Here is a 24,094-nt window from a genome sequence, read left to right as displayed (position 1 = left end):
AAGTGGAGGCAAATCCATAATAGAAGCAGGCATTGATGCAGTTCTGATAGGCTGTTCAAGAAATAATTAAGGAAGAAATGAATGAAAAGTGCAATGAGGACACTGCCGGTTAACTTTGGAAAGGACCTTTGCTGAATAGGACTAATACAGATAAACATAGATAATTATTAATAAATAAGGCTATCAATGATGGTGATGGCTGCATAATTGAAGCATTATGCGGTTGAATACCTAAGGCAGGGGATCATGAATTGTTGATCCTAAATGCTTTAGCTATGGCGAAGGGCAGCGCTGAATAAGAAACTGCTCTCTTAAGGGCTGGGGGGAACCTCTGTTTTAATTCTTCATTCATTTTGGAAAAATAAAGGACCATGATGTCAAGGGGACCTCATTATTCAAACTAGTATTCTGTCCCCACTAGTGCACTATATTTATACATGTGTTACCCACAACCATCCTCTGCCACCCTATAAGAATACACTCTGCCCAAATACGCCTGTGCATTCAAAAGCCTTTGCTACTACTTTCTCATTGTAATCTCTCGTGCCCGTTATCCATATTTTAAAGGAATTCATTCTCCCTATAAAAAGGTTCTATTATGAAACTTTTATCCTCCATTTTTTTATATTGCTTTGCACGTGGGATTTTTAAAAGTCAAATTCAGTGAAAAATGCACTCCTGTAAAAGTGAGCATTGTGATTCTAAAAATACTATGAATGGGGGGGGGGAAATAGCTGAAAGTTCTCACAGAGTTTTAGTTTATGCTGTCTGGATACTTTTGCATGCTTTGGCAAAAGCCCTGACAGTAAATAAATAAAACTATGATTACAGTAGGCACAAGTCAATCCCTGTACAAGTTTAGTGAGCTCCAGAACCTGCGATATTGCAGAGAATTCCAGATCAGAGCCTCTGTTCATGCAGGGAGAAACACTTAAGATCTTGAACTCATCTGCTTCCAGCATGGTGGAATCCTGGCTCTGCAGACAGCTGCTGGGTCAGCCCTGGGTGGCATTTTGTGAAACATGAATGACACTCATTATATAACCTGTGACAGAATAGTTACTCAAAAAGAACCGTAAATAGTACAATGGGGGGGGGAGTATTTGATCCCCTGCTAAATTTGCCTGTTTGCCCTCTGATGAAGAAATGACCAGTCCATAATTTCAATGGCAGGTTTATTGTAGCTGTGAGAGACAGCATAACAACAGGAAGACCCCCAGAAACCTAGAAGACAAAAGTCAGAGATTGATGTGCATTATAATGAGTGAAATAAGTATTTGATCTCCTATCAACCAGCCAGATGTCAGGCTACCTGGTATCTTCACTGTATGTAATGAGCTGAGATTAGAAGCACCCGCTGTAAGGGAGAGGCTTTACCCGTAATCCCAGCTCCTTACAGTTACCTGTACAGAAGACACCTGTTGACAGAAGCAATCAATCCAGCAGATTCTAAAGTAGCCACCATGACAAAGCCCAAAGAGCTGTCCAAGGATGTCAGGGACAAGATTGTAGACCTGCACAAGGCTGGACTGGGCTACAAGACTATTTCCAAGCAGCATGGTGAGAAGGTGACAACAGTTGCTACAATAATTCACAAATGGAAGAAACACAAAATAACTGTCAACTTCCCTCGGTCTGGGGCTCCATGCAAGACCTCATCTTGTGGAATTGCAATGATCAGGAAAGCAGTGATGAAACAGCCCAGAACTATATGGGGGGAAATTGTCAATGATCTCCGGGCAGCTGGGACCATAGTCACCATCAAAACAGTTGGTAACACACTACGTTGTGAAGGACAGAGATCTTACAGAGCCCGCAAGGTCCCCTTGCTTCAAGAAGCACAACTGAGACTGCTTTCACAAGAATGAAATAGACATTTAAAACAATATACAATAACAGCTTATAGATTAAAATTAAAATAGTTTCATGAACTCAAAAAGACCTAAGGTTAAACTAACATGCAGATTGCCTCTGGGACGCCCAGGAGGCCAGCTATGGCAGTTTTCCTAGCGATCTATTTCTTCCAGGGTGTGTTCTACGCCTACAAATCTGCACGCAGAATCTGGTGACCATCTGGGTCATTTTTTGATCTTTGCCTAAGAGGAGAAAATTTAGGCTTGTCCGGAAGGTCAGCAAGCCTCACTAGATGGGGGTCAATGGTATCTATACGTGCCTCATCGTAAAAAGGACATCTAAAAAATAAGTGTTCAGGGCTTCCTATTTCCGCTAATGGGCAGGCACAGTCTCTGAGCATACAGGACTTTCCCACAAGATCCTTCCAGAACCGGCGAGGGCAGAGCCAAACTTCTGGCAAGAGTAAAGGCCCTTCTTGCATTTCTGGATACGAGGAAATGGAGGTGTGCTGCCGGGACAGCAACATATCTCTCGTGTTCTGCAATTATATAATCGGAGAACCTCAGGCAGTCCTGTTGCACTAACTAGTGGTCAATCACCTTCCAAATGAGACTTGTGGTCAGATGTATTTGCAATATTGAAGTACCCTCTATTCAGCAGCTCTTGGTTCCTGGGAGAAAACTAAGTGTGACTTGGGGTGGGACTCTTAAAGGAGTTTTGAGAACACAGCTACCCTGCTTTCTATTCTGTATGATGTATTTTTTTATGGTTCATGAAAGTGCTACTCAGCATTCCAAGGTTTAAGCACTGCTGCTCACCTGGTTGCCCATGGCAAATAAGAAGAGACTTTACCTAATCAGACTGTGCAGTGGGGGGGGGGGGGGGCTCCTTTTTTAGGCCAGAAATGTGCCTCTTTGTACTTTGTCCTGAGTTTCTTTCTCTGTTGTGCCTCATTTCCTTTCCTTCCTCTTTTGTGTGGTTAAGACCTTTAGAGGTTTGGGCTGCAATCCTAACCCCACTTACCTGGGAATACTTCTACACAGACATAGTTAGGTCTGCATTGAGAGTAAGCATGGTGTATCTCTGTGCCATACCCAGGCATGACGAGTGTTTCCAGCTACGAGTTCCATGTGCCCAATGCTGTGATAGGCTACTGGATGCGTGCTTTGAGTTCGTTGTCCTCCACCACAATGGCAGTATGTGGCTCTCTTAGCCAGGTCTGTGCCTTGGCTATAATGTGGTGGTTCTACCTGGCAGGCATGTTTTCTGTACCCAGGATTTAAGCAGCACGTGAGATCATGTTGATTCTGGGATAATAGACAGCTTACAGACTCAAAACAGGTGTGGTCATTTAAACATTACTAATCTGTGATCTGTTCTCATTCAGATTTGAGTATGAGCACAGTTAAAGAAGAATCTGACACAGTGACAGTAGAAACCGTGAATTCTGTGACTTTGACCCAAGACACTGAAGGAAACCTTATTCTTCACTGCCCTCAGGATGGTATAGACAACTGTTATTTGACTGTATGCTTTCTCCATATTATTTCAAATTATAGTTAACCAACAAACAAAGTAGGATGGGATCTGTTTAATATTTCCTTTGGATATTTGTGTGCTGCAGTTTAGGTAGAGCAGATTTTCCTGTGGGATTTTTGCTCTAGAACAGTGGTTTTCAAACTGCTGAGGGTTCCCTGGAAGCTTTTCAGCAGCTTCTAGATCCAAAGATCAGCCCTGGTTCCCTTTAGGAAGCTGCCTTATACCAGGTCAGACTGTTTCTTTGTCTGTCCAAGTTTTGGCTTCTCTGACTGGCAGTGACTCCAGAGTCTGTGCAGAGATCTTTTCCATCACCTGATCCTTTAAAACTGTAGATGTCAGGGATTCGCATTTGGACCATGTGTGCTCCACTGAGCTACCGTCCTTCCTTCACAGACAGCTTGCCCTCTGCTAAGAAAGCGCCCTTGCAATGTACAGCTTCTGGGTTTTGTATGTTGTGTTCTCAGAAGGTGCAGAGCAATGCCTGGCACATGACCCCCTCAACTGGGGATTTATGCTAGAATTGGTCTTGGATTTCTTAGATAAGAAGTTAGCATACAAAGGGTTTCATGAACAAAGTATTCTGGAAATTACCCAAATGTATATAGATTTCTGCACAAGCTTTTCAGTCTGATAAACTCTTCACTATACATTGGTACCTTGGTTCTCAAACTTAATCCGTTCCAGAAGTCTGTTCCAAAACCAAAGTGTTCCAAAACCAAGGCGTGCTTTCCCATAGAAAGTAATGCAAAACGGATGAATCCATTCCAGACCTTTAAAAACAACCCCTATAAAAGGGAAGTAATAGTGCCACTGTATTCTGCTCTGGTCAGACCTCACCTGGAGTACTGTGTCCAGTTCTGGGCACCACAGTTCAAGAAGGACACTGACAAACTGGAACGTGTCCAGAGGAGGGCAACCAAAATGGTCAAAGGCCTGGAAACGATGCCTTATGAGGAACGTCTAAGGGAGCTGGGCATGTTTAGCCTGGAGAAGAGGAGGTTAAGGGGTGATATGATAGCCATGTTCAAATATATGAAGGGATGTCACATGGAGGAGGGAGAAAGGTTGTTTTCTGCTGCTCCAGAGAAGCGGACACGGAGCAATGGATCCAAACTACAAGAAAGAAGATTCCACCTAAACATTAGGAAGAACTTCCTGACAGTAAGAGCTGTTCGACAGTGGAATTTGCTACCAAGGAGTGTGGTGGAGTCTCCTTCTTTGGAGGTCTTTAAGCAGAGGCTTGACAACCATATGTTGGGAGTGCTCTGATGGTGTTTCCTGCTTGGCAGGGGGTTGGACTCGATGGCCCTTGTGGTCTCTTCCAACTCTATGATTCTATGATTCTATAACAGCAATTTAACATGAATTTTACTATCTAATGAGACCATTGGTGCATAAAATGAAAGCAATAATCAGTGTACCATCTATACAATAAATAAGGCAGTATTGTAGATGATTAAAAAAAAATTAAATTAATTTCAAGCCAGCACTGATGATAGTCATTGTTTGGGGGGGGGGGGCTTTTATCCATTTCCGCAGTCACACAGTCAATCAATCAATCAATCAATCATAAAACGAAGAATCAGTCACAAAAACGCAAAAGCCACACAAAAACGCAAAAAATAGCAAAAACAAAAACACCAAATATAAGCTCCAAATATCACCTCAGAACACTGCAATAGGAAATGGAAGGCTTTGATTACAGTGGGGGGGGGGGCGCAAATTAGCAGTGCAACAGTGAAAACATAAGCTCAGGAGCACATTCAGCTTCTGAAGCAAAGTTCACAAACCGGAACACTGACTTTAGCAGCATTCGAGTTCCAAGTTGTTCAGGAACTAAGCTGTTCGAAAACTGAGGTACCACTGTATAGCATGGCCTTTTCAACAAAGCTTCCACTTGGGTTTCTTTTAAATATCAACTCATTGTTTCACTTACCTAATGTGCATAGTGTGATGTGTAACATCCATTGGAGTACACGGGGGAGTGAGGAGAAACTGTTCCTTATTTCTTTAGAACAGCTAAGTGGTATACCCTTTTCATTCAGAGTTTAAAATTTGTAAATAATTATTTTAATGATGTGTACAGTGTTGGTTAAAGTATTGTCCACAGGAGTCTCAGTCACATTGCTATATAGAACAGTGGCTCTCATCGTTTTTGAGTATGGAGACCCACTAGCTCAAATTCATTTGCTTTGGTGATCCATCCATTTATTGTCACATGAATTTTGGTCTTCCGTGTTTAGCAGCCATTGGTTTTATGCATTTTAATTGCAGGTTTGTGCCTGTTTTAGAAGCATTGTTTGAGACATCCAAGCAGACATACCGTACTTGATGCCTCTATTAATGTGGAATTTATTGAAATATTTATAGTACTTACAAAGTTATTTACAGTTGTGTTCATAGGTATGTAAGAATACCATCTAACAGCAGGATACCTGCTCCAGAAGCTTTAAACATTTATTCTAAAAGCATAGTTACTGAAGCGATTTTATATATAACAAACTATGAATATTTTTCAAGCCACAGGTTGGGAATTGCTGATATAGAAGGTACCGTACTTGCAAAAAGCATTTAAGCAGTGGGAAAGTGCTCAGCAAGCTTTCCTTTTAAGTTTCATTCACAGCATTTTTTCTGTGTGTGTGTTTAGAGGCAGATGAAGTAGACTCCGAAGACAGTGTCGAACCTCCACATAAAAGGCTTTGCTTATCATCTGAAGATGACCAGAGTCTTGATGACACGACTCCATGCATTTCTGTTGTTGCCGTTCCAAGTAAGTCGGTCACTGCTAATGGAAGGCTGAAGGAATGCAATCCGGAGTCCAGTTCAGAAAAGGACTTGTAGGAATATGGGCCTTGCTTCTGCAGGTGAGGGGTGGTTTAGTTTCAGATAGGGCATTGAAGTGGCAAGAAGGCAAGAGGGTGATGCCCATGCGTGATGACAAATGGTCTGTGGTTGGACTTCTTCCTGTGAGCTGCACAAGGATATTAAATGAGTGTCTTGTAGTTTGAGGAGCAGCTGGCAAGGAGGCATGACCCCAGTGGGAGATCATTTAGGGAGCACAGACCTCACCCTGCATGTAGGAGAGGGGAAAATGAGACCCTCTGGTCTTGGTGGGATATTAGGATCTTGCTACATAAGATTATTTTTAAAGCGGAAGCATGCTTACTCGGAAATACATCGCACAATATTCAGTGTGAGACTTACTCGCAGGATTACAGCCTTAATGTACGCCATAGATTGCAACAGAGATGCAGGTGCTGTGCTAATTTTACATTTTGCATATTCTTAAGTTTCAGAAAGTGACCAGAGCTTTGAGGTGACTATGACAGCTACCACTGAGGTAGCTGACAATGAGGTCAACGAAGGGACTGTGACTCAGATCCAGGTACTGCTTCTTTATTTAGTTGCAGGTTTATAAGCAGCCAGCTGCTACTAAAGTGGGGTGCAATAAGATAAAATATAAAATGCCGCATGGAACAGTTGCCCCTCTCCTTCCCTCCTGCACTGCTCTGGGGGCTCTTTAATTTCAAGGGGCGAGCGGGGAAAGCCATGCTGGGCCAGCAGGAGTCCTTCCCCTGGGCTCCCGTGGGTGAAACACGTCAAGTGAACCCCACCCTAAGACTTCATGTTCCATCTTCTTCCTCTCTCACCAGCGTGGCCTAAATCTTGGGGATGATGAGAGTGGTTGTCCAACAATATCGGGAGGGCCAAGGGTTCCCCATACAAGGCAGAATAAATGTAATGCTTAAGGTTGCATGTTTGATTCAACATAATCCGTGGGGACTTCAGTGTGAAATAATTCAGAATATAAGTGCTTGTGAGGTGGCTGCATCATCCTTAATTCATGATTCTTAAGGACTTCATGAGAGCAAATGTTAATTTGGAGATCTCCTTTTTTATTTTACCTTCCCCAGATTCTCCAGAATGAACAACTGGATGAAATCTCTTCTCTAGGCAATGAAGAAGTGTCGGCAGTTAGTCAGGCCTGGTTTACAACCAAAGAGGATAAGGATTCATTAACAAACAAAGGTAAATTCACATTCTCCTGCTTATCTCTATGTCTGTTGCGTTTTGATGTGACATCAATTGATGTGTGCCTACCCAGAACAAACTCAGCTGGTCTCTAAGGTGCTACTAGACTATTTATTTATTTGTTTCAAGCACTCTTGAGCATCACAAACATTTATCATATACGGCAAAAACACAAGAATTTTTGTAGGATTGCTTTGATACAGAATGGCCATATGCTTCGTTATAATCATTCAGGGAAAACATACTAAATTTGATTTATATTTGAGCAAATGGAATTATATTTGAGCAAATGGAATTTTATACCTTCTGTTGCATTGGTTTCAGCCTTTTTACTCCTTTGGCAACGTTGGAGGCTTCTTATTTACAAGTATTAGGCACAATCCATTGATGTTAGAAGCTTCCATTTTCTCTACATACAGGATTTATTTTTCTGAAGATGTGTGTGTATGTGATAAGCCTGTTGATAAGTGTTTGTTGGAATCTGGACTACAGATGTAATGCTCTTCCACATGGCACCTGCTTGGAGAATGATGGGAAGGTTATGCTGTTTAATTTATTGCCCTGTTTAGCAATTTTTTCCTTTGGCTAGTAATGGAAATTTGCTTCCTGATTTCTTCACCGGCTTACCTAGCTGTTCTTCCTAATGCTGAGTACTTCCAGTGATGTGCAATTTGCGTGATAGTGTGTTCTCCATTTTCTAAGGTCATAAATGGAAGCAGGGAATGTGGTCGAAAGAAGAAATAGACATTCTGATGAGCAACATAGAACGCTATTTAAAGGTTTGTTGCATTCAATTAACCTACTGGTTTCAGTAGCCGAAGGGGGAAAGTGCCATTGGCTAAGGGGCCTTTCACTTGCGCAGGATCTTGATACAAGCTATTAATGTTAATATTTTTACAGCTTCCTCAAGCAGCCTTTGAATAATTTCAGTCCTTTGAAAGTACACTTTAGGGAGAAATGTACAATTATTTTGATAGACAATATTTTTAGTAGGCCTACTATGCCTCAGAATTTAAGTTTTTCAAAAATGCTTTTTAAAGCTTTAGCATAACATTGTAATAAATTGCTGGTCATTGTCAGCCATAGGAGAAGGAGGAACATGTGGAGGGAGAATTACAAGCAGCCTCTACTCTCTAAGCAGCCTGAGTCCTCTTCCAAGCAACTTTTTAAATTCCTCCGTTCTTTCATTTTCTTATTACTTTCTGCAGTGTTGTCACAGAGATCCAAACAGCGTTCTATTCTAATCTGCCACAATTTATAGAATGCAGCCAGTTTTCTTTGTGTCACTTTATCAGTATTTGCGATCTCACCATGATAAGATGTTTTGTCTACCCAAGAAGCATCATGCCTTGAGGAATGGGAAGGTGTAGCTTTCAAAAAACATTTTGGTACCTTGTAGCTCTTTGCTTTTTTACCATTTTTAACTTAGGCTTGTTTTAAAGTTTTTATGTAAACCCCTTTTGTGAGGTTCATTTGACAAGCAGTATATAAATATCTTAAATAAATAAATGGGTGACTGTAGAGTCCTCTGTTTGTTCAAGGGGTTATTGGTTGTAATAAACCAGTGGATCCTAAGATAGGATACAATGGTACCTCGGGTTACACACGCTTCAGGTTACAGACTCCGCTAACCCAGAAATAGTACCTCAGGTTAAGAACTTTGCTTCAGGATGAGAACAGAAATCGTGCTGCAGCGGCGCAGCAGCAGTGGGAGGCCCCATTAGCTATAGTGGTGCTTCAGGTTAAGAACAGTTTCAGGCTAAGAACAGACCTCCAGAACGAATTAAGTTCTTAACCCAAGGTGCCACTGTATTGTAATATTTCCAAGCCTTGCATCCAGGGATAGTCATTGCAAACAACTTCCCTTACTTACTGTTTTCTTAGTTTAACAACCAGTTTAGACAGACTTCTTTCTTAGGCTTTCACCAGTTTGCACCTTAAAGCGAGCCATGGTTAATAGCTGTAGACAAGTGTTCTCCTTGTTCATGTTAAGCCATTAACTGTGGCTTATCATGATTTGCAAACTGGTCTGATATATTTAACTTTGCTGATCTCAGGTACTGAAAAATAATATTAGTTATATGAGCATCTTATTAAATGGGCATTTAGAACCTTAAACGACCATATATATGCAAGTTAACAAAAACCAATATGAGGCACAGGTACAGAACCTTTCTCCTGTCCTGCCCGTTTGTTTATAAAACGTAAAAAGAACAAGTCCAGTCACTTGAGATCTCCTGCATCACTTTTTTTTTAAGTTCATGTCTTCCCAAATTTGATATCAATTTAAATGCATTGTAACTTGTTTTCCAAATTTTGAATAGAAACTGGGCATTTATAGTCATATTTGATTTTTTTGAATAGCTAATGATAAAAAGTCATTTGGTCACATTTTCAACATTCAATACATAGTTTTGCAGAGCTTGTTAATAAAGTATCAGTCTTGATCTATTGTAAGATGTTGGGAAACTTAAATTTGTCGTCCAAATCTTGATGTGACTAGGCACGTGGAATAAAAGATGCCACTGAAATCATCTTTGAGATGTCAAAGGATGAAAGGAAAGATTTCTACAGGACCATTGCATGGGGTCTGAACCGGCCTCTCTTTGCTGTTTATAGACGAGTACTTCGCATGTATGATGATCGAAACCACGTTGGCAAGTATGAAACCTCCTAACATTTGACCAAACGGTATGAGAAGGGTTAAGAATGGCCTGGGGGCCCTTTTAAGTCCTAGCACCATGTTACGTAGGGCCAGAAGAATCAAGGTGGGGAAAAACAATGTTGAGCCATGAAGCCTCGGAGGAGTACATTTCTCCAAATTAAGCACTTGCTTAATGTTCACCATTAGTAAGTTGACAGTCTCATATGATACTTGAACTCTGCTTGTGGCAGAGCCATGGCAATGAGTCATACAACATTGCCATTGCTGCAGCAATAAAACTGCTAGTATATTTGCAAAGCTGAGCCGGGTCCATCATGGTTTCAAATTGGGTGGGGGAGCATGTGTTCAGATTGCTGCATTGCAGGGGGTTGGACTAGATGACCATTGGGGTCCCTTCCAACTCTACAAGTCTATAATTCTGTGTAGGACTTCACACCCATATGTATGTGTATCCACTGTGTGTTGGACAAACTGCACTCAGATTCTTGATCAGATACGAGGTTCTCTATAGTGGAGGGGTACATGAGTCCAAGACTGGCTCCTGGACCCCTTCATGTGTACATCCTGCATGGTGGGGACGTGTGTGGAACTCCCGGGCCTTTTGGCTCAAGATAAGGGTTATCAGTGCTGCTTTTTATCGTATGCCCAAATAGATGAATAATTGGTAGTTTATACCAACACAGTGGGTGGCACTGTGGTCTAAACCACAGAGCCTAGGGTTTGCTGATCAGAAGATCAGTGGTTTGAATCCCGGCGATGGGGTGAGCTCCCGTTGCTCGGTCCCTGCTCCTGCCAACCTAGCAGTTCGAAAGCACGTCAAATTGCAAGTAGATAAATAGGTACCCCTCCGGCAGGAAGGTAAAGGGCGTTTCCGTGCACTGCTCTGGTTCGCCAGAAGTGGCTTATGTCATGCTGGCCACATGACCTGGAAGTTGTACGCCGGCTCCCTCGTCCAATAAAGCGAGATGAGCGCCGCAACCCCAGAGTCCTCCACGAATGGACCTAACGGTCAAGGGTACTTTTACCTTTACGTTTCACCAATAGTTAAATTATTTTTCTGCTCACTTCAGAAGCTGTATCTAAGCACATACATGGATTTTCATCCTTAATCATGACACTGGGCACATGCGACTATAGTTTTGAATAATACATTGGCAAGATTAATGACCATTTGGTATGTCTGCTCATTATGCGTAGGGAATCCTACAGAACTTAAGAACCTTGTCAAAGACTATAAAAATTGCTTTCTCTTCAGTGCCTTAACATCAGGTTAGTGTTGGTAACAATCCAGTATGGCATATTGCACTTTGAAATTCTACTTTATTCTGAAAGTTGCAATTATATTTGCCTTTGTGAATAATGTTACATATTGTGTGCTGTGCTGAGTCCTAATGAGGGGAATTCAAGAAATTGATAGAAATTTTATGCGTGTCTGTTAATTAAATGTGCTGTTTGTATATTTCACAGGTATACTCCTGATGAAATTGAAAAGCTCAAGGAGTAAGTTTTATTTTGCATTAATCAGTGTTTTGTGAACAGTTTGGAAGAACCTTCAGTTCTCTTTCCCCAAAGTTGTGTGCAGTTGGCAGCCAAATGCCCATGAGCTTACTCAGGCTCCTTAGGTTGCCATTTGCCAAGCACCAGCTTCTTTTTTCTTTGCAAAAAATTTATTAGTTTTTACAGTATCAATGAGAAACAGAAACATAAAACAAACAAAACATAAATCATACCCTTATTGAAAATAACAGTTATTTGCTTTGTAAAATGATTTCCTCGTTTCCCCTTAGTTGAATTTCATTGCATATCCTTATAACGGTTTTCCAAATCCCAATTTTAATACCCTTAAGCACCAGCTTCTTTTAAGAGGAGCCACAGTGTAGTTTGCGGAAGGGGAAGACACAGGCAAGGAATAACAGGACTGAGCATGCAAAGTGAGCATTCCCAAGTCCTTTTTGCAATTGCATTAAGCTTTCAGGGCAGGTTCTCTTTTTTGCGTGGAGCAAATAACTAAGCTGAAAGTGCTTCATTGATCTCTTGCACAGTTTTTGGTGCTCTCTGCAATTTCACACTACATCTCCAGTGTCTCTTTCTTTCCCCATTCCTTGTTAGTAGCAGTGGCCTAAGAATGACATAGAATATTGCTTAAGGACATGTGAACACCTTCCTGTGTAATCGAGGCCCCATGATATCTGATAAGAACCCTAACATCCTTTGAAATTGGTACCTATTATCTTTGGCTGCATTACCAGATGCAATGGTCTTTATTCAAAATATAATGGGAGGAAAACCCTTCAATGCTACAGATTCCAAAGCAGTAGTCAAAGGATATGACCAGCTAGTCATTTCAAAATGAAATGCAGCAATGCACTCAATTGTGAAATACAATAATACAGAATTAAGGGTAAGATTCTGTATGCTCACATGCAATAAATACAGTGATGGTTGGCTGAAAATATGTTCAACTTCCCTTCTCCAAAAAAGGAGTTTAATGCAAGCTTTGGGTTCTAGACATCACAGGGTGTCCTGTGAGGCTTCAGAGTAAACTCACGGTGGAGTGCAGGGATTCACATGTCCTTAAGCACTATTCAATGTCGTTCTTAGGCTACTGTGAGTGCAGCATTTCAGGGAAATCGGTTTTAGAATGATTTGATGTCTGTATGTGTTGTCAGAGAACAGAATTCCAAAGCGGGTTAAAGATAAAATATGAAGTACAGTGGTGCCTCGCAAGACGAAAAGAATCCGTTCCGGGAGTCTTTTCGTCTTGTGGTTTTTTTGTCTTGCGAAGCAAGCCCATTGACGGAGTAGCGCTATTAGCGCTATTGGCTAAAAAAAGGGCTAAAAACGGCTTTTTTAAGGGGGGGGATTAGCGGTTTTGCTGCTAAAATGCTTTTAGCAGCTTGGCGATTCAGAATAAAGGGTTTTGGAGCAAAAAAAAAAAAAATCGATTTTTTTTCCCCCGTCATTTTTCGTCTTGCGAAGCAAGCCCATAGGGAAATTCGTCTTGCGAAGCGCCTCTGCAGACGGAAAACCCTTTCGTCTTGTGGGTTTTCCGTCTTGCGAGGCATTCGTCTTGCGGGGCACCACTGTAATCAATTATTTGATCATTACAGACAGTTTGAGATGTAGAGGTGGTTGTTTAAATGGGGTTGCTAAATAGGCCCCCTATACCCAGCCATTCCTTGAGGGATGATCTGGCTATGTTGATGTATTAATTTGATCTACAGATTTGTGCTTGTTTTAAGAATGTGATTTTATTTTTTATGTTGTGCTGTTCAACCAGCATGCTCATCAAAAACCCAGAACTGAACATACCATTACTCAGAATAAGCCCCCATCCGGAAACACCCTGATTCTTAATTATTTTAAGTGGGTTATATTTGTATATAGTTAGGACCCTCTAGAGGATGGGCAGGACGTAAACCAATAAATATATACAATTGAAATGCTTTGCACACCATGCTGAATACACTTTTTCCATTTAGGCTACGGATAAAGCACGGCAATGACTGGGCGACTATTGGAGCTGCCCTCGGAAGAAGTGCTTCTTCAGTAAAAGACCGGTGCAGGCTGATGAAGGACACCTGCAATACAGGTACAAGTATTACCACAGTTGACATTCCCAATGGATGCACAATTGACTTGCAGAAAGTGTATCTCATAATCTTCAAGACTTTAGAGATTTGTTCTGTCATTACTAAATAGCTAAATGATTGATTCAAACTATTGGAGGGACAGGGAGAGGAAATTGTTTATTTAATTTGTATCCTGGCCTTCCTCCCTGAAGAAGGGTCAGATGTGCCTGTTTCAGGGACTCTGGGCAGCAGCATCTAGTGCATATTCTCCCCCAAGTCCACCAACGTTTGTGTGGGAATCACCCATATCCCGTGAGCTTCCTCTGTGGTTTGAAACACCCTTGGCGGTAATGGCTCTGGCCCTAACTCAGAGACAAACAGCACGTCTAATTTAGGACTTTACACTTTTCAATGCACATATATTGGTTCTTGTACTAAACTTCATCTGCCCCTTTACTGCCCATTCTTAAAATGTTGAAAGAACCTTTTGCACGTTTGCAAATGGTACAACAAATATACCTCCATAGAAGGTTGGCTAAATTGTTGATGTGATACAGGGAGCCTCCAGTCCTTTGCCAGGCTTCTAAAAGCACATTTCTCTCAAATAGCCCATGGGAGAGGTCAGAGCAGTTTAAGAATCTGAAGAGGGATTGCTGGAATCAAACAGAGATAGGAAATTAAATAAGAACATAAGGGCCCAAGCCAGTGTGATGTAGTGGTTAGAGTGCAGGATTAGGGTCTGGGAGACCCTTGTCCAGATCCCCATAAAGCTCACTGGGTAACGTTGGGATAGTGACTGTTTCTCGGCCTAATGTACATCACAGGGTGGTTGTGAGGATAAAATGGGGAGAGTCGTCTGCATGCCACTTTGAGCTTGGAGGATAGGCCGTATATACATCTAAATTTTTATTTTTAAGGGAAACTGTGCTTTTCATTGCCATGTATTGTTCCCTACTTTTTTCCCCCTTCAGGGAAGTGGACAGAAGAAGAAGAAAAGAGACTGGCAGAAGTGGTACATGAATTAACCAGCACAGAGCCTGGGGACATTGTCACGCAAGGAGTGTCTTGGGCTGCTGTGGCAGAGCGAGTCGGGACGCGGTCTGAGAAGCAGTGCCGTTCCAAATGGCTCAACTACCTAAACTGGAAACAAAGTGGAGGCACCGAGTGGACTAAGGAAGATGAAATAAACCTAATCCTGAGGTTGTGCCATTTTCTTGGAAAGCACATCCAGGGATGGGGCAGCAGGGCTGGGGGGAATTTAAAAAGACAAAATCAGCATCTCTGTCACTTTGATTTAATACTTTAGGCAACTCTTTAACAAAGGCCGCTGCATTCCTTGTTCCCAGATACTTTAATCTTCTTGCTATGAAAGTATAAAGATTGAAATCATAGAATCATAGAGTTGGAAGGGGCACCAAGGGTCATCTAGTCCAACCCCCTGCAATGCAGGAATCTCAGCAAGAGCATCCATGACAGATGGTCCTCCAGTCTCTGCTTTAAATCCTCCAAGGTTTTTCTGCTTCACCACACTGGGCGGTTACACTGCAGGCAGCTGACAATGTAAGCTTTGAGAGGAGAAGAGATAAATCCTTGGACACTAAGGCTGCCTATAGTTGCTAGTCATGATGGTTATATGCTGCTACCTTCAGACTCAGAGGTAGCCTGCCCCTCAATACTAGATGCAGGAGATCAAATCTGTGTGTGTGTGAGAGAGAGAGAGAGAGAGTTACTACCCTCAGACTCTGCTTGTGGACTTCCGAGACGTCTGGTTTGCCACTGCAGGACGAAATGCTGGAGAGGCTCTTGTCTGGGTTTAAGCCATTCACTCCCTCAGCCTTTTCAGTCTTTCGGCCTCCAGTGACACTGCCCAAAAGGAGGTATGGTGGCGGCTTCTGTGATGTTGACCACAGTCCACCAGGAATCACTCTTGAGACCACGTGCCATTTGTTGCTGTTCAGTCTTACTAAATCTGATTAAAGCAGGAGCTACATAACAGTCCCTCTGCGCCGGAAGCTGTCTTCTCTAACACACACTTCTTTCCCATGTAATCCTGTCAGAATAGCAGAGCTAGAAGTATCGGATGAAAATGAGATCAACTGGGATCTGCTGGCCGAAGGATGGAGCAGTGTGCGCTCTCCCCAGTGGCTTCGTAGTAAATGGTGGACGATCAAAAGGCAGATCGCAAACCACAAAGAGGTTTCATTTCCTGGTAAAGTGTTAAAGGGTTAACTTACCTGCTCGCTGTTTGTTTGCTGGGAGGGTGGAAGAGAGTAGGAAATAACAGCGCTTGCAGAGTGCTCCACCTGATTTCCATATCTTGTAATCCTTTCCACAGTCTTTTGAGGTAGTTTATTATTCTCCCCAAATTTTCAGATTGGAGGCTACATTTATCTTAGAGTTCATTACAAAGGTGAGATTCAAACCTCGAACTTTTGTAGAGGTTCTTCCTCTAGGATTGCTGCTACTAATAGATGTAGCTTTCCCGAAAGAGAAAGGAGAAGGCTTCATGCAGGAAACGGTAACAACAGAAGACTACTGGAGAAGCATGTTGAGGACTAGACAGATAGGAGCTTTGAATAACCTATGCAGTTGTCCTAAGGCTGTTTTGTGGAGTTATCTCCCCAGCCATCCTTGTTGTCTAAGATAAGGTATTATTATTTTATTATTATTATTATTAATTCCTGTGTTGACTCATTTGGTTTTTTTATTGCCTTTCTCCAGTTTCAGTGGTCCTGACATGGGTTACAAAATGCAACTAAAAACTTTGAAAAAGCAAAGGCATAAAGTGAAATCTTTATTTTAGGCTGGCTCTTGACATCTAGGATTGAGATTGTAGTGTTTTGAGGTTTTTGTGTTTGTTAAACTTCTCCATATTTAAATGAATATTGCATGTATACATTTTCATAAAGTTTGTTTCCTTAAAAATAGCACATGAACACACACTCATGCATACATACAAAGTAATAAGAATAGGGCAAATAACAAATTTAAATACATAAATAGATATTGAGGGACATCTAACTTTCAATGGGTGTACTTGTGAGCATGACAAATGTTGGACCCCACCCATAGCGGGGTGGTGACTCTCTTGTCTCTCAGGCTGTCAAAAGAAGTCTGCCACTCCCCAGTGCCATAGCTTGGTGGAGGTTAGCCAGGACCCGGGTGACGCCTCTGGGGTGGGGGGCGCCTTTGAGGCTCCTACCTGCCATTGTACTGTCTGGGCTTCAGGCAGAGTGGCTCTCTGCTCTGTGGGTGAGTGACTGAGTGGGCATGAAGAGGAGAAAGAGAAAGAAGAGAATGGAGTTGGCTTGCACGCCCAGCCCTGCCCCTTCCTAAAAGTGAGCAACCCTCCTCCTCCTTCCCCTTTCCCAAAGATGGGATCCCCTGTCTGGTTTTGCAACTGTGAGAGTCTTCTGAAGCAAGGCTCCCCATCTTATTTGCAAACAGTTCAGGAAGAGGATGTGGGCAGACTGATAGATGTGCTTGCCTCTGACATTAGGAAGACTAGGTCATTTTGATTTGCCTGATGCACGAAGCTCTTTACTCAAGGCTTTTTTGGAGGGCAATAAGTTTTAATAAAGTTCTCATGAGGTTTGAACTCTTGTCATACACACAGCTTTATTCCAAACACTTCTCTATGTCTTTTGCGTCTAGGAACATTCTGAGTGACCCTTTTGTTTCCCCATTTCAGTTCTTATAAAAGGTCTGAAACAGCTTCACGAAAGCCAGACGAACGCTGCAGGGCACCAGCTTTCAGAGGCGAAACCTGTACCTGGGTTGCCAAATGCTCATTCCGGTTCTGGGGTTCAGCACGTGCAGATTCGAGTGGCTCGCTTGGATGAGAATTCAGGCAATTCTCCAAGCCCCATGGCAGCTTTGCAGATTCCAGTTCAGATTACCCATGTCTGTAAGTACCTCTGGTCCCTCACTTGTTCCTCCTCCCTCCGATCATTGCCCTTCCTCAAATCAAGGGGTTTCCTGATTTTCAGAGAGAAGAGGATCTCTCTTTGGTCTGGCAAGAAGTTGGCCTGTAGGCTACCCCATACATAACATGCATATGCAGCAAAGACAGAACACAGTATGTACATCATGGCTTATGCGCCATCGCCATTCACGTGGCGCAAGCAGTGAATATGGGTAACCATAACTATAGCCATGAGAATGTGAAAAGTTGGGCAGGCGTCTTGCGTTCAGGGAGGAAAAGGAAAAGGCCTTTGGTTTGCTGAGGTTAGTGCTGCCCTGTGTCTGCTCCTGGTAAGGAAGGCAGTGGATTTCATGGCTATGTTACGCCACGCTGGTAGCTTCTAAGGCAGTGGGGGTTGCTAGTGAGGGTTTTGTACCCCACCCACCCCACCCTTTGGGATGAAGTTGCATGTGATTCTAAGAGTGATACGGGAAGAAGGCAAAGGAGGGCAGCAAATGCAGCACTGCCAGTGATTTTTTAAATTTATTAAATGGGGGGGGGCGGGGGGGCGGACAATGACGATATCCTGCCCTCTCAGTATTGCTTCCCAAGCAGCTAATGTAAAAAGTGAACATGCAGAAAGTACTAAAGCACCTGATTGTTTTATAGCTGCTGCACAGCACATTATATTGGATATAATCTATTTAAGCCCTGAAGATTTCATCCAGTAGAGGACAGTGCATGCAGCCAGCGCCTTGGGAAGAATGCAGAAAATTGAGCTTGAAGGCCAGCTACTTCAGCCGCATTCCTGTAGGCTGAACAAAGGCAGACTGTTGCTGCTGCTCACAAAATAGCCTGAAGACGCCGAAATGATTTCCTCTACTGAAACTAAGCAGATTTGGCCTTGTCTCTGAACCATACATAAGCTGCTCAGAGCCGTGTGGAGGAAGAGAATCACAAACAAGGAAGGCACCCTTTTCCCACACAGTTCATGTATTGACACACAGGCCCCTGCTTTTTTCCACGGCAATGAGATTTTATATCTGTATTTCTTAGTATGTTACTCCTGTGTAAGTAGTGTGTTACCTCTCCATGTTGAGCAGCAGACCAAAACCATTCAGGAGTTGGGTGCCTCTTTGGGCCACTTCAGATGACCCCACAGTGAGAGTGAGCCGGGAGTTGTTCACACACAGCTGCTCACATGGATTTGGTGACACCCGCCATGAGAGCCTGCCAGGGGTGGGGGGTGTTTGTGCTGAAAATGCTTGTTTTAAGTTTTAATTAACCTCTGTGTAGTTATCATATGTATTTTTATCAACTGTTTTCCCAATGTGATTAGTAGTAAAAAAATTAGTGTTTCCCAGCTGAAGGATCACAACACTTAGAGAGGCTTATTTATGGCAAACAAACTGTTAAGATGCCCACTAACTGCTTCGTTGTCCTGGCAGTCCACTGTAGACTTTGTCTTTCAATACTAAATTATGTGATTGTCTATCAGTTAAATACACCTAGGGCGCGTGCGCTCTCTCTCTCTCTATATATATTATTCATTCATTCATTCATAAATAAATAAATAATTAATAAAAAGGGTATGTTTCTCCCTCTTACTCCCATAGCTTCTGCAGATTCCCCTGCTGCTTCTGTTGACTCTGAGACGATAACTCTAAATAGTGGGACACTGCAGACCTTTGAGATCCTGCCAGTAAGTTCTACAGATTCCGCACCTACCTGGTTTGATGTTTTGTGTTTTTCAGACTAAAGTTTGAGGAAAGGAGCGTCTCAATGGTGTCCTTATGGCAACATAAAGTATTATAAAATGTGTGAGGTTCCGTTAGCAGGATATTACAGCATAATATAACTGGAAGCTTTAAAATCATGCAAAACAACTTACTTTATGGTGTCACATTATCTGCGTGCACCAGGGATGGGTAACTGGATCCAGCCAGCCCACCACTGGCCACTTTGGCAGGCAAGTCAAACTTCAGAGGAAGAATCAGGAGCAGTCTGAAAAGTAGGATTACCATCCCTATGGCTGGACGATTGGCCAGTCTCTTATGGAGCACCTGGTTTCTGCAGGGCTATTGGGATTCTTATGGGAGAGTGTTGGATTACTCTGGAGTTTGGTCTGGTCCAGAAAGGTGCTTCTTATGTTCTCAGTGCTTGGAATCATGAAACAAAAGATGTCTTAATGTTATGACTTAACATTAAGAAGTCCTAATTATGCACATCTTTCTTTTCGAAATGTAAAATGTATTAGTAGACCACTAAGATATTAGTTGCTGTTGTTTTAAAGGCCATACAAACCTGAAGTCCACCTGTCCCTGTGTAAGAAAAATGATGGTGCTCCCTCTTCTCCTCCTTTAAGAGCATGTATCTTATGCAGGAGTCTCAACCCCAGTTGTCTGACAAGATAAATCAGTAGGAAATGGGCATCCTTCATACCTCTTATCCCAGCTAGCTGGGTTAACTGGTAGATGCCAATGGTCAAATTCCAGGCAGCCTGGCACATTTCAAAGCAAGGAGGGACTTGTCTTTCTGTGCAGTGGATGGAACACTTCCATTTCAGAGGCATGTAGTCTATTGAAGAGGGTTGGACTGGAACTCGGGAGACCAAGTTGGAATTCCTCCCTGACCATGAAGTCGCTGGGTGCCCTTGGGATAGTCCCTGAACCAAGCCTATCTCACAGGGTGGCTCTGAGGATAACATGGGTGACCGCAGGCACTGCCTTGTTCTCCAGGATATGGACATTCTCCTTGTGGGGAGAAAGGATGGACATGGGGGGGGGCAGTTGTCCTACATTTCTAGGGTTATTTCAGTTATGCTGCATTTGAGTCTGACTTCCTCAGAGTCAGTGTCCTTCAAGAGTCAGTTGCAGAGCACCCTCCCATTGATCTTCTTCCTTCTTCTCTCGAGTCTTTCCATCTGCAGCCCACGGGGACTCCAGGCACATACTTACTCCAGACAAGCTCCTCCCAAGGCTTGCCTTTGACACTGACCACCAGCCCAACAGTGACCCTCACAGCTGCCACGGCACCAGCCTCACCAGACCAGATCATCGTCCACGCCTTATCCGTAGGTGTCTCGAAGGAGAAACTGGAGCGATAAAGGGCGGGGGGGGGGGCTTGGAGTTGCTGCTAGTCAGCTGGAGCAGCTGTGCTGCATCAAACAAAACACCAGTGCAAAAACCGCTTTGACTTGAATGTATTTTCTCCGGTGAAAATCCTCTGCAGTGTTAGTTGTGCTAGTTGTGACAAGGGACAATGATTTATGGGAAGTCAAATCTTAAAATGGTGCCCATCATACCTTGGGGTTCAGCTTGATGGACTGTGGTAGGGGCACTGTGCACACAGGTTGCATTCAGCAGCATCAGAGTTGTGGCCTGAACGGACAGAGCCTCAGGCCGACCCTTGGGGTGAGTTCTACAGCCTTTGGAGCAGCGATGGCCCCTCTCAGGTGTCCCACCCAAACCAATGCCAGCGTGCCACTCCTGAGGTGCCTGGTTGATCCCAACCCTTCTCATCTATTTCTGAAGCTTTTCCTCTGACAGACCCGTCTCTCCCAAGGAAGTCAGGGCTGTGCCTTCCCCACCCTTCATGATCACAATAAACGCACAATAGTAGGTGCTCATCTCTCAAATTTTGTTTATTGATGTCTGGCATTACTTCTCACTATTTTGTAAAATATAATGATCAAGGAGGGTGAGAAAAACCAATCAATATACATTGAAATAATAAGATTGGAACATTACTAAATTCATGTTTTTAAAGCCCCAAATATGAACGTTTGTGAAAAGGCAGTATTATTATTATTATTATTATTATTATTATTATTATTATTATTATTATTATAGCATATCATAGAAGCCTTTGAACTGCCTGCTGGTTCCAGCCAGTAGCTCCTCTCACCCCACATCCTGCTCTCACAGTGGCCGCCCAAGATAAATAGACTAGAAAGGGCTTTGGTCTCATTCAGCAAGGTTCTTCTTGGGTTTAAAAGGCTTATAATTGGGAGAGGGGAGGGAGTTACAAGGCCCAGAGACAAAAGGATGGAGCACATTGTAAAACTCCCACTGTTAGTGCAATTTGGCTAATAGAAAAAACTTAATGTAAAGCTTATTTGTTGAGTATTTGAACATACCTTTTCAGGAAAATAGAGTAGATGTCAAGTTTTTTATGTGATTTAGTAAATAGTGAAGAATGGGTAATTTTGTGTGCAATGTTACGATGTATGTATAGAATAATTTAAAATAAAATGCATAGTTGGTCCCCTTTCACCATTGCTGAAGGGGCATAATGAAGTCAGTCACAGCACTATGTGGCACTTATCAATTTTGTGGCCATTTCTCACAGCCAGAACACTTGCTGAACACCGGTGACAATGTCACGGTACAGTGCCATGCACCAAGTGTCATCATCCGCACTGTTGCAGCAGAAGAGATTTCTCCCTCCGTAAGCCAGGCAGAACTTGCTGTTGATTCAGACATTCAGCCAGTTAATCTGGTGGACCCTCCAGCGGCTCTGGAAGCAGACGCCTTTCCAGAGGACATCCATCAACCCAAGCTGACTGTGGAAGAGCAGTCTGCATATAGCGAAGACGACGCCTCCAAATTTGGGGGCAGGAGTAGCAGTGAACTCCTTGACAGGGTCATGGCCAGAGCCGGAGGAGAGATTTTGCACACGGATATCAAGTGTGAAGAGGATTGTCGGCCTGACTTAGCTGGCACCTACGTTTCTGAGGTAAGGAAGGCAGTGCTTAGCAGCATGAGGATTTGGCACATGGCTGGATCTGTAGCAGTTGTTTTTGAGGCTCAGCAAGTGCATCTTCATGCAATTCACCTTTGATACTTTAACCATGTTAAACAAACCTGCTTTGTGCTGGTACACTCATCTGAGCACTGACTGCAGCTTCCCATGGAATGCGCACTCCATGGGAAACACCCAAGTTTGCAAATGGAGTTTGCGTGAAACATTCAGAATTGCTTTTGGCCAATTTGTACAAGTTGCTTATGCAGTTTCTCCGAGGGGAGATCATCTTAAGGTGGTGGATTCTTGGCTCCTGTGTGCCCTTTGGTGTTCCTCGTTGCTTCAGACAAAAGTGAGAGAAGTGCCAAATGTTCAGTGATGAGAACATGTGTGAGAATGGTCATGAACACACACGATCCTGGTTCAAGTACATATGTGTAGGGAGCAGGGAAGGAAATGTCAGCACCTCTGAGCAACTTGAGAAGTAGGATAATATAACTCTAGAATGTGCTTTGTTCAGCCCCTGCATCTGAGGTTAAAACGTCGTCAAGTAGCAACATGGAGTGAGATGCCTGCCTGGGAAATATTGCTGGTTGAACTAGAATTGTGGTTTACATGGACCGATGGTCCAACTTCGTGTAAGGCAGCTCTTCAATGAATCCATTTCCTAACACTTGCTGGCAGTTAAAAGAAACCAGCAATTCTCCTGGTGGCTTGTGACTGTTAAAACACTCAGAAGTAAACTAAATAAACCTGCCCTTGAAAGCTCTCTTTTCACTGGGGAAATGGCATTGGAGTGGGGAGAACTCGTCTCCTGTCCTCCACTGCCACTGTCCCAATCCCTCTCTCCCCCCTCGCTTCCATCTGCTTTAGTTTAGCTCTTACACCAATTTAAAAATGCATTACAGGTCATTGTTACTTAAGCCCTGGCACTTTTATTCCGGGTGAGATAGGTAATGGATGCACTGGGAGGTCTTCAGTCTACTTTGTAAGTCAGTCCTCAGTCATCCTTCAAATAAATCTAGTAACTGCTCTGACACAGTTCACATCTAAGAGACAAAGCATTTTGATGTTAAAAAATTGCCATCCTCCACCCACAGTGGTTCACTCAAAGCAAGCAATTTTGCACAGCACTTCATTTATTTGCTATTGTGGACTTTTTTTAATAAAAAAAAGCATGTTTCTGTTCTGTAAACACTAGTTGAAAAATGCTGGTTTTCACGCAGGATCTCAGTTCTCCTACGACAGAAGAACAAGTTGAGGCGTCTCCCATGGATGACACTGTCCTCATTGTACCTTCGCCCCATGGCTTTATCCAGACATCAGATGACATAGACAGCGAATCCGTTTTGCCCCTAACAACACTAACAGGTAACACACGAGGTTGACACAGCAGCCTATTTTTTAAAAAATACAAATTTCCTGTGTGTGCAGCAATGCCGTTTCTGAGTGATTCTTGTGAGAAGCCCAATGTAACTGGACCAGTTTCCCATTATGGGAACAAGCCTGTCCAGCCCTCTGGATTGTAGGCTGCCCTCTCTGACCATGTCATACAAGAGATTCTGAAATCTTCCAGGTTAGAACCAAGTGCATTTTCCCCATGTCTGGATGGGGGCGATTTTAACTTCTTCTAACTATTGCTAGTTGGAATAAACGAGGCTATCAAACCGTGGTTTGACTAGGATTCCTTACTAACTAGTTGTGGAACTGTGGCTTTTTCCTCTGTGCTCATACAGCTGAGGATCTGTGCTTAGTTCTAAAGCAGCTTTCCATCATTCCCAGGGA

General features: G+C 42.9%; 1 protein-coding gene and 1 long non-coding RNA gene across 4 annotated transcripts in view; both read left to right on the top strand.

The window, feature by feature from the left end:
• The window catches only part of LOC310658284, a 256,099-nt gene that overhangs the window by 193,270 nt on the left and 38,735 nt on the right, over window positions 1-24,094 (top strand). The window lies entirely within an intron of this gene.
• The window catches only part of DMTF1 (cyclin D binding myb like transcription factor 1), a 28,077-nt gene that overhangs the window by 2,646 nt on the left and 1,337 nt on the right, over window positions 1-24,094 (top strand). Inside the window, exons 2-16 of one of the 3 annotated variants that reach the window (XM_083399701.1) lie at window positions 3,242-3,381; window positions 6,041-6,163; window positions 6,684-6,778; window positions 7,308-7,422; window positions 8,128-8,204; window positions 9,929-10,086; window positions 11,558-11,590; window positions 13,573-13,682; window positions 14,634-14,862; window positions 15,720-15,871; window positions 17,354-17,569; window positions 19,183-19,268; window positions 20,481-20,639; window positions 21,917-22,303; window positions 23,536-23,680. In XM_083399701.1, the coding sequence (XP_083255827.1) occupies window positions 6,716-6,778; window positions 7,308-7,422; window positions 8,128-8,204; window positions 9,929-10,086; window positions 11,558-11,590; window positions 13,573-13,682; window positions 14,634-14,862; window positions 15,720-15,871; window positions 17,354-17,569; window positions 19,183-19,268; window positions 20,481-20,639; window positions 21,917-22,303; window positions 23,536-23,680 (1,930 nt within the window). In that variant the 5' untranslated portion in view covers window positions 3,242-3,381; window positions 6,041-6,163; window positions 6,684-6,715. The remainder of the gene's footprint in view (window positions 1-3,241; window positions 3,382-6,040; window positions 6,164-6,683; window positions 6,779-7,307; window positions 7,423-8,127; window positions 8,205-9,928; window positions 10,087-11,557; window positions 11,591-13,572; window positions 13,683-14,633; window positions 14,863-15,719; window positions 15,872-17,353; window positions 17,570-19,182; window positions 19,269-20,480; window positions 20,640-21,916; window positions 22,304-23,535; window positions 23,681-24,094) is intronic. The other 2 variants (XM_083399703.1, XM_083399702.1) reach the window with 2 other exon arrangements.

This window comes from Podarcis tiliguerta (genome assembly GCF_965153285.1).
Source record: "Podarcis tiliguerta genome assembly, chromosome: 10".
NCBI classification, from domain to species: Eukaryota; Metazoa; Chordata; class Lepidosauria; order Squamata; family Lacertidae; genus Podarcis; species Podarcis tiliguerta.
The sequence above is the reverse complement of the archived record's forward strand: the minus strand, read 5'-3'. Positions and strand labels throughout refer to the sequence as shown.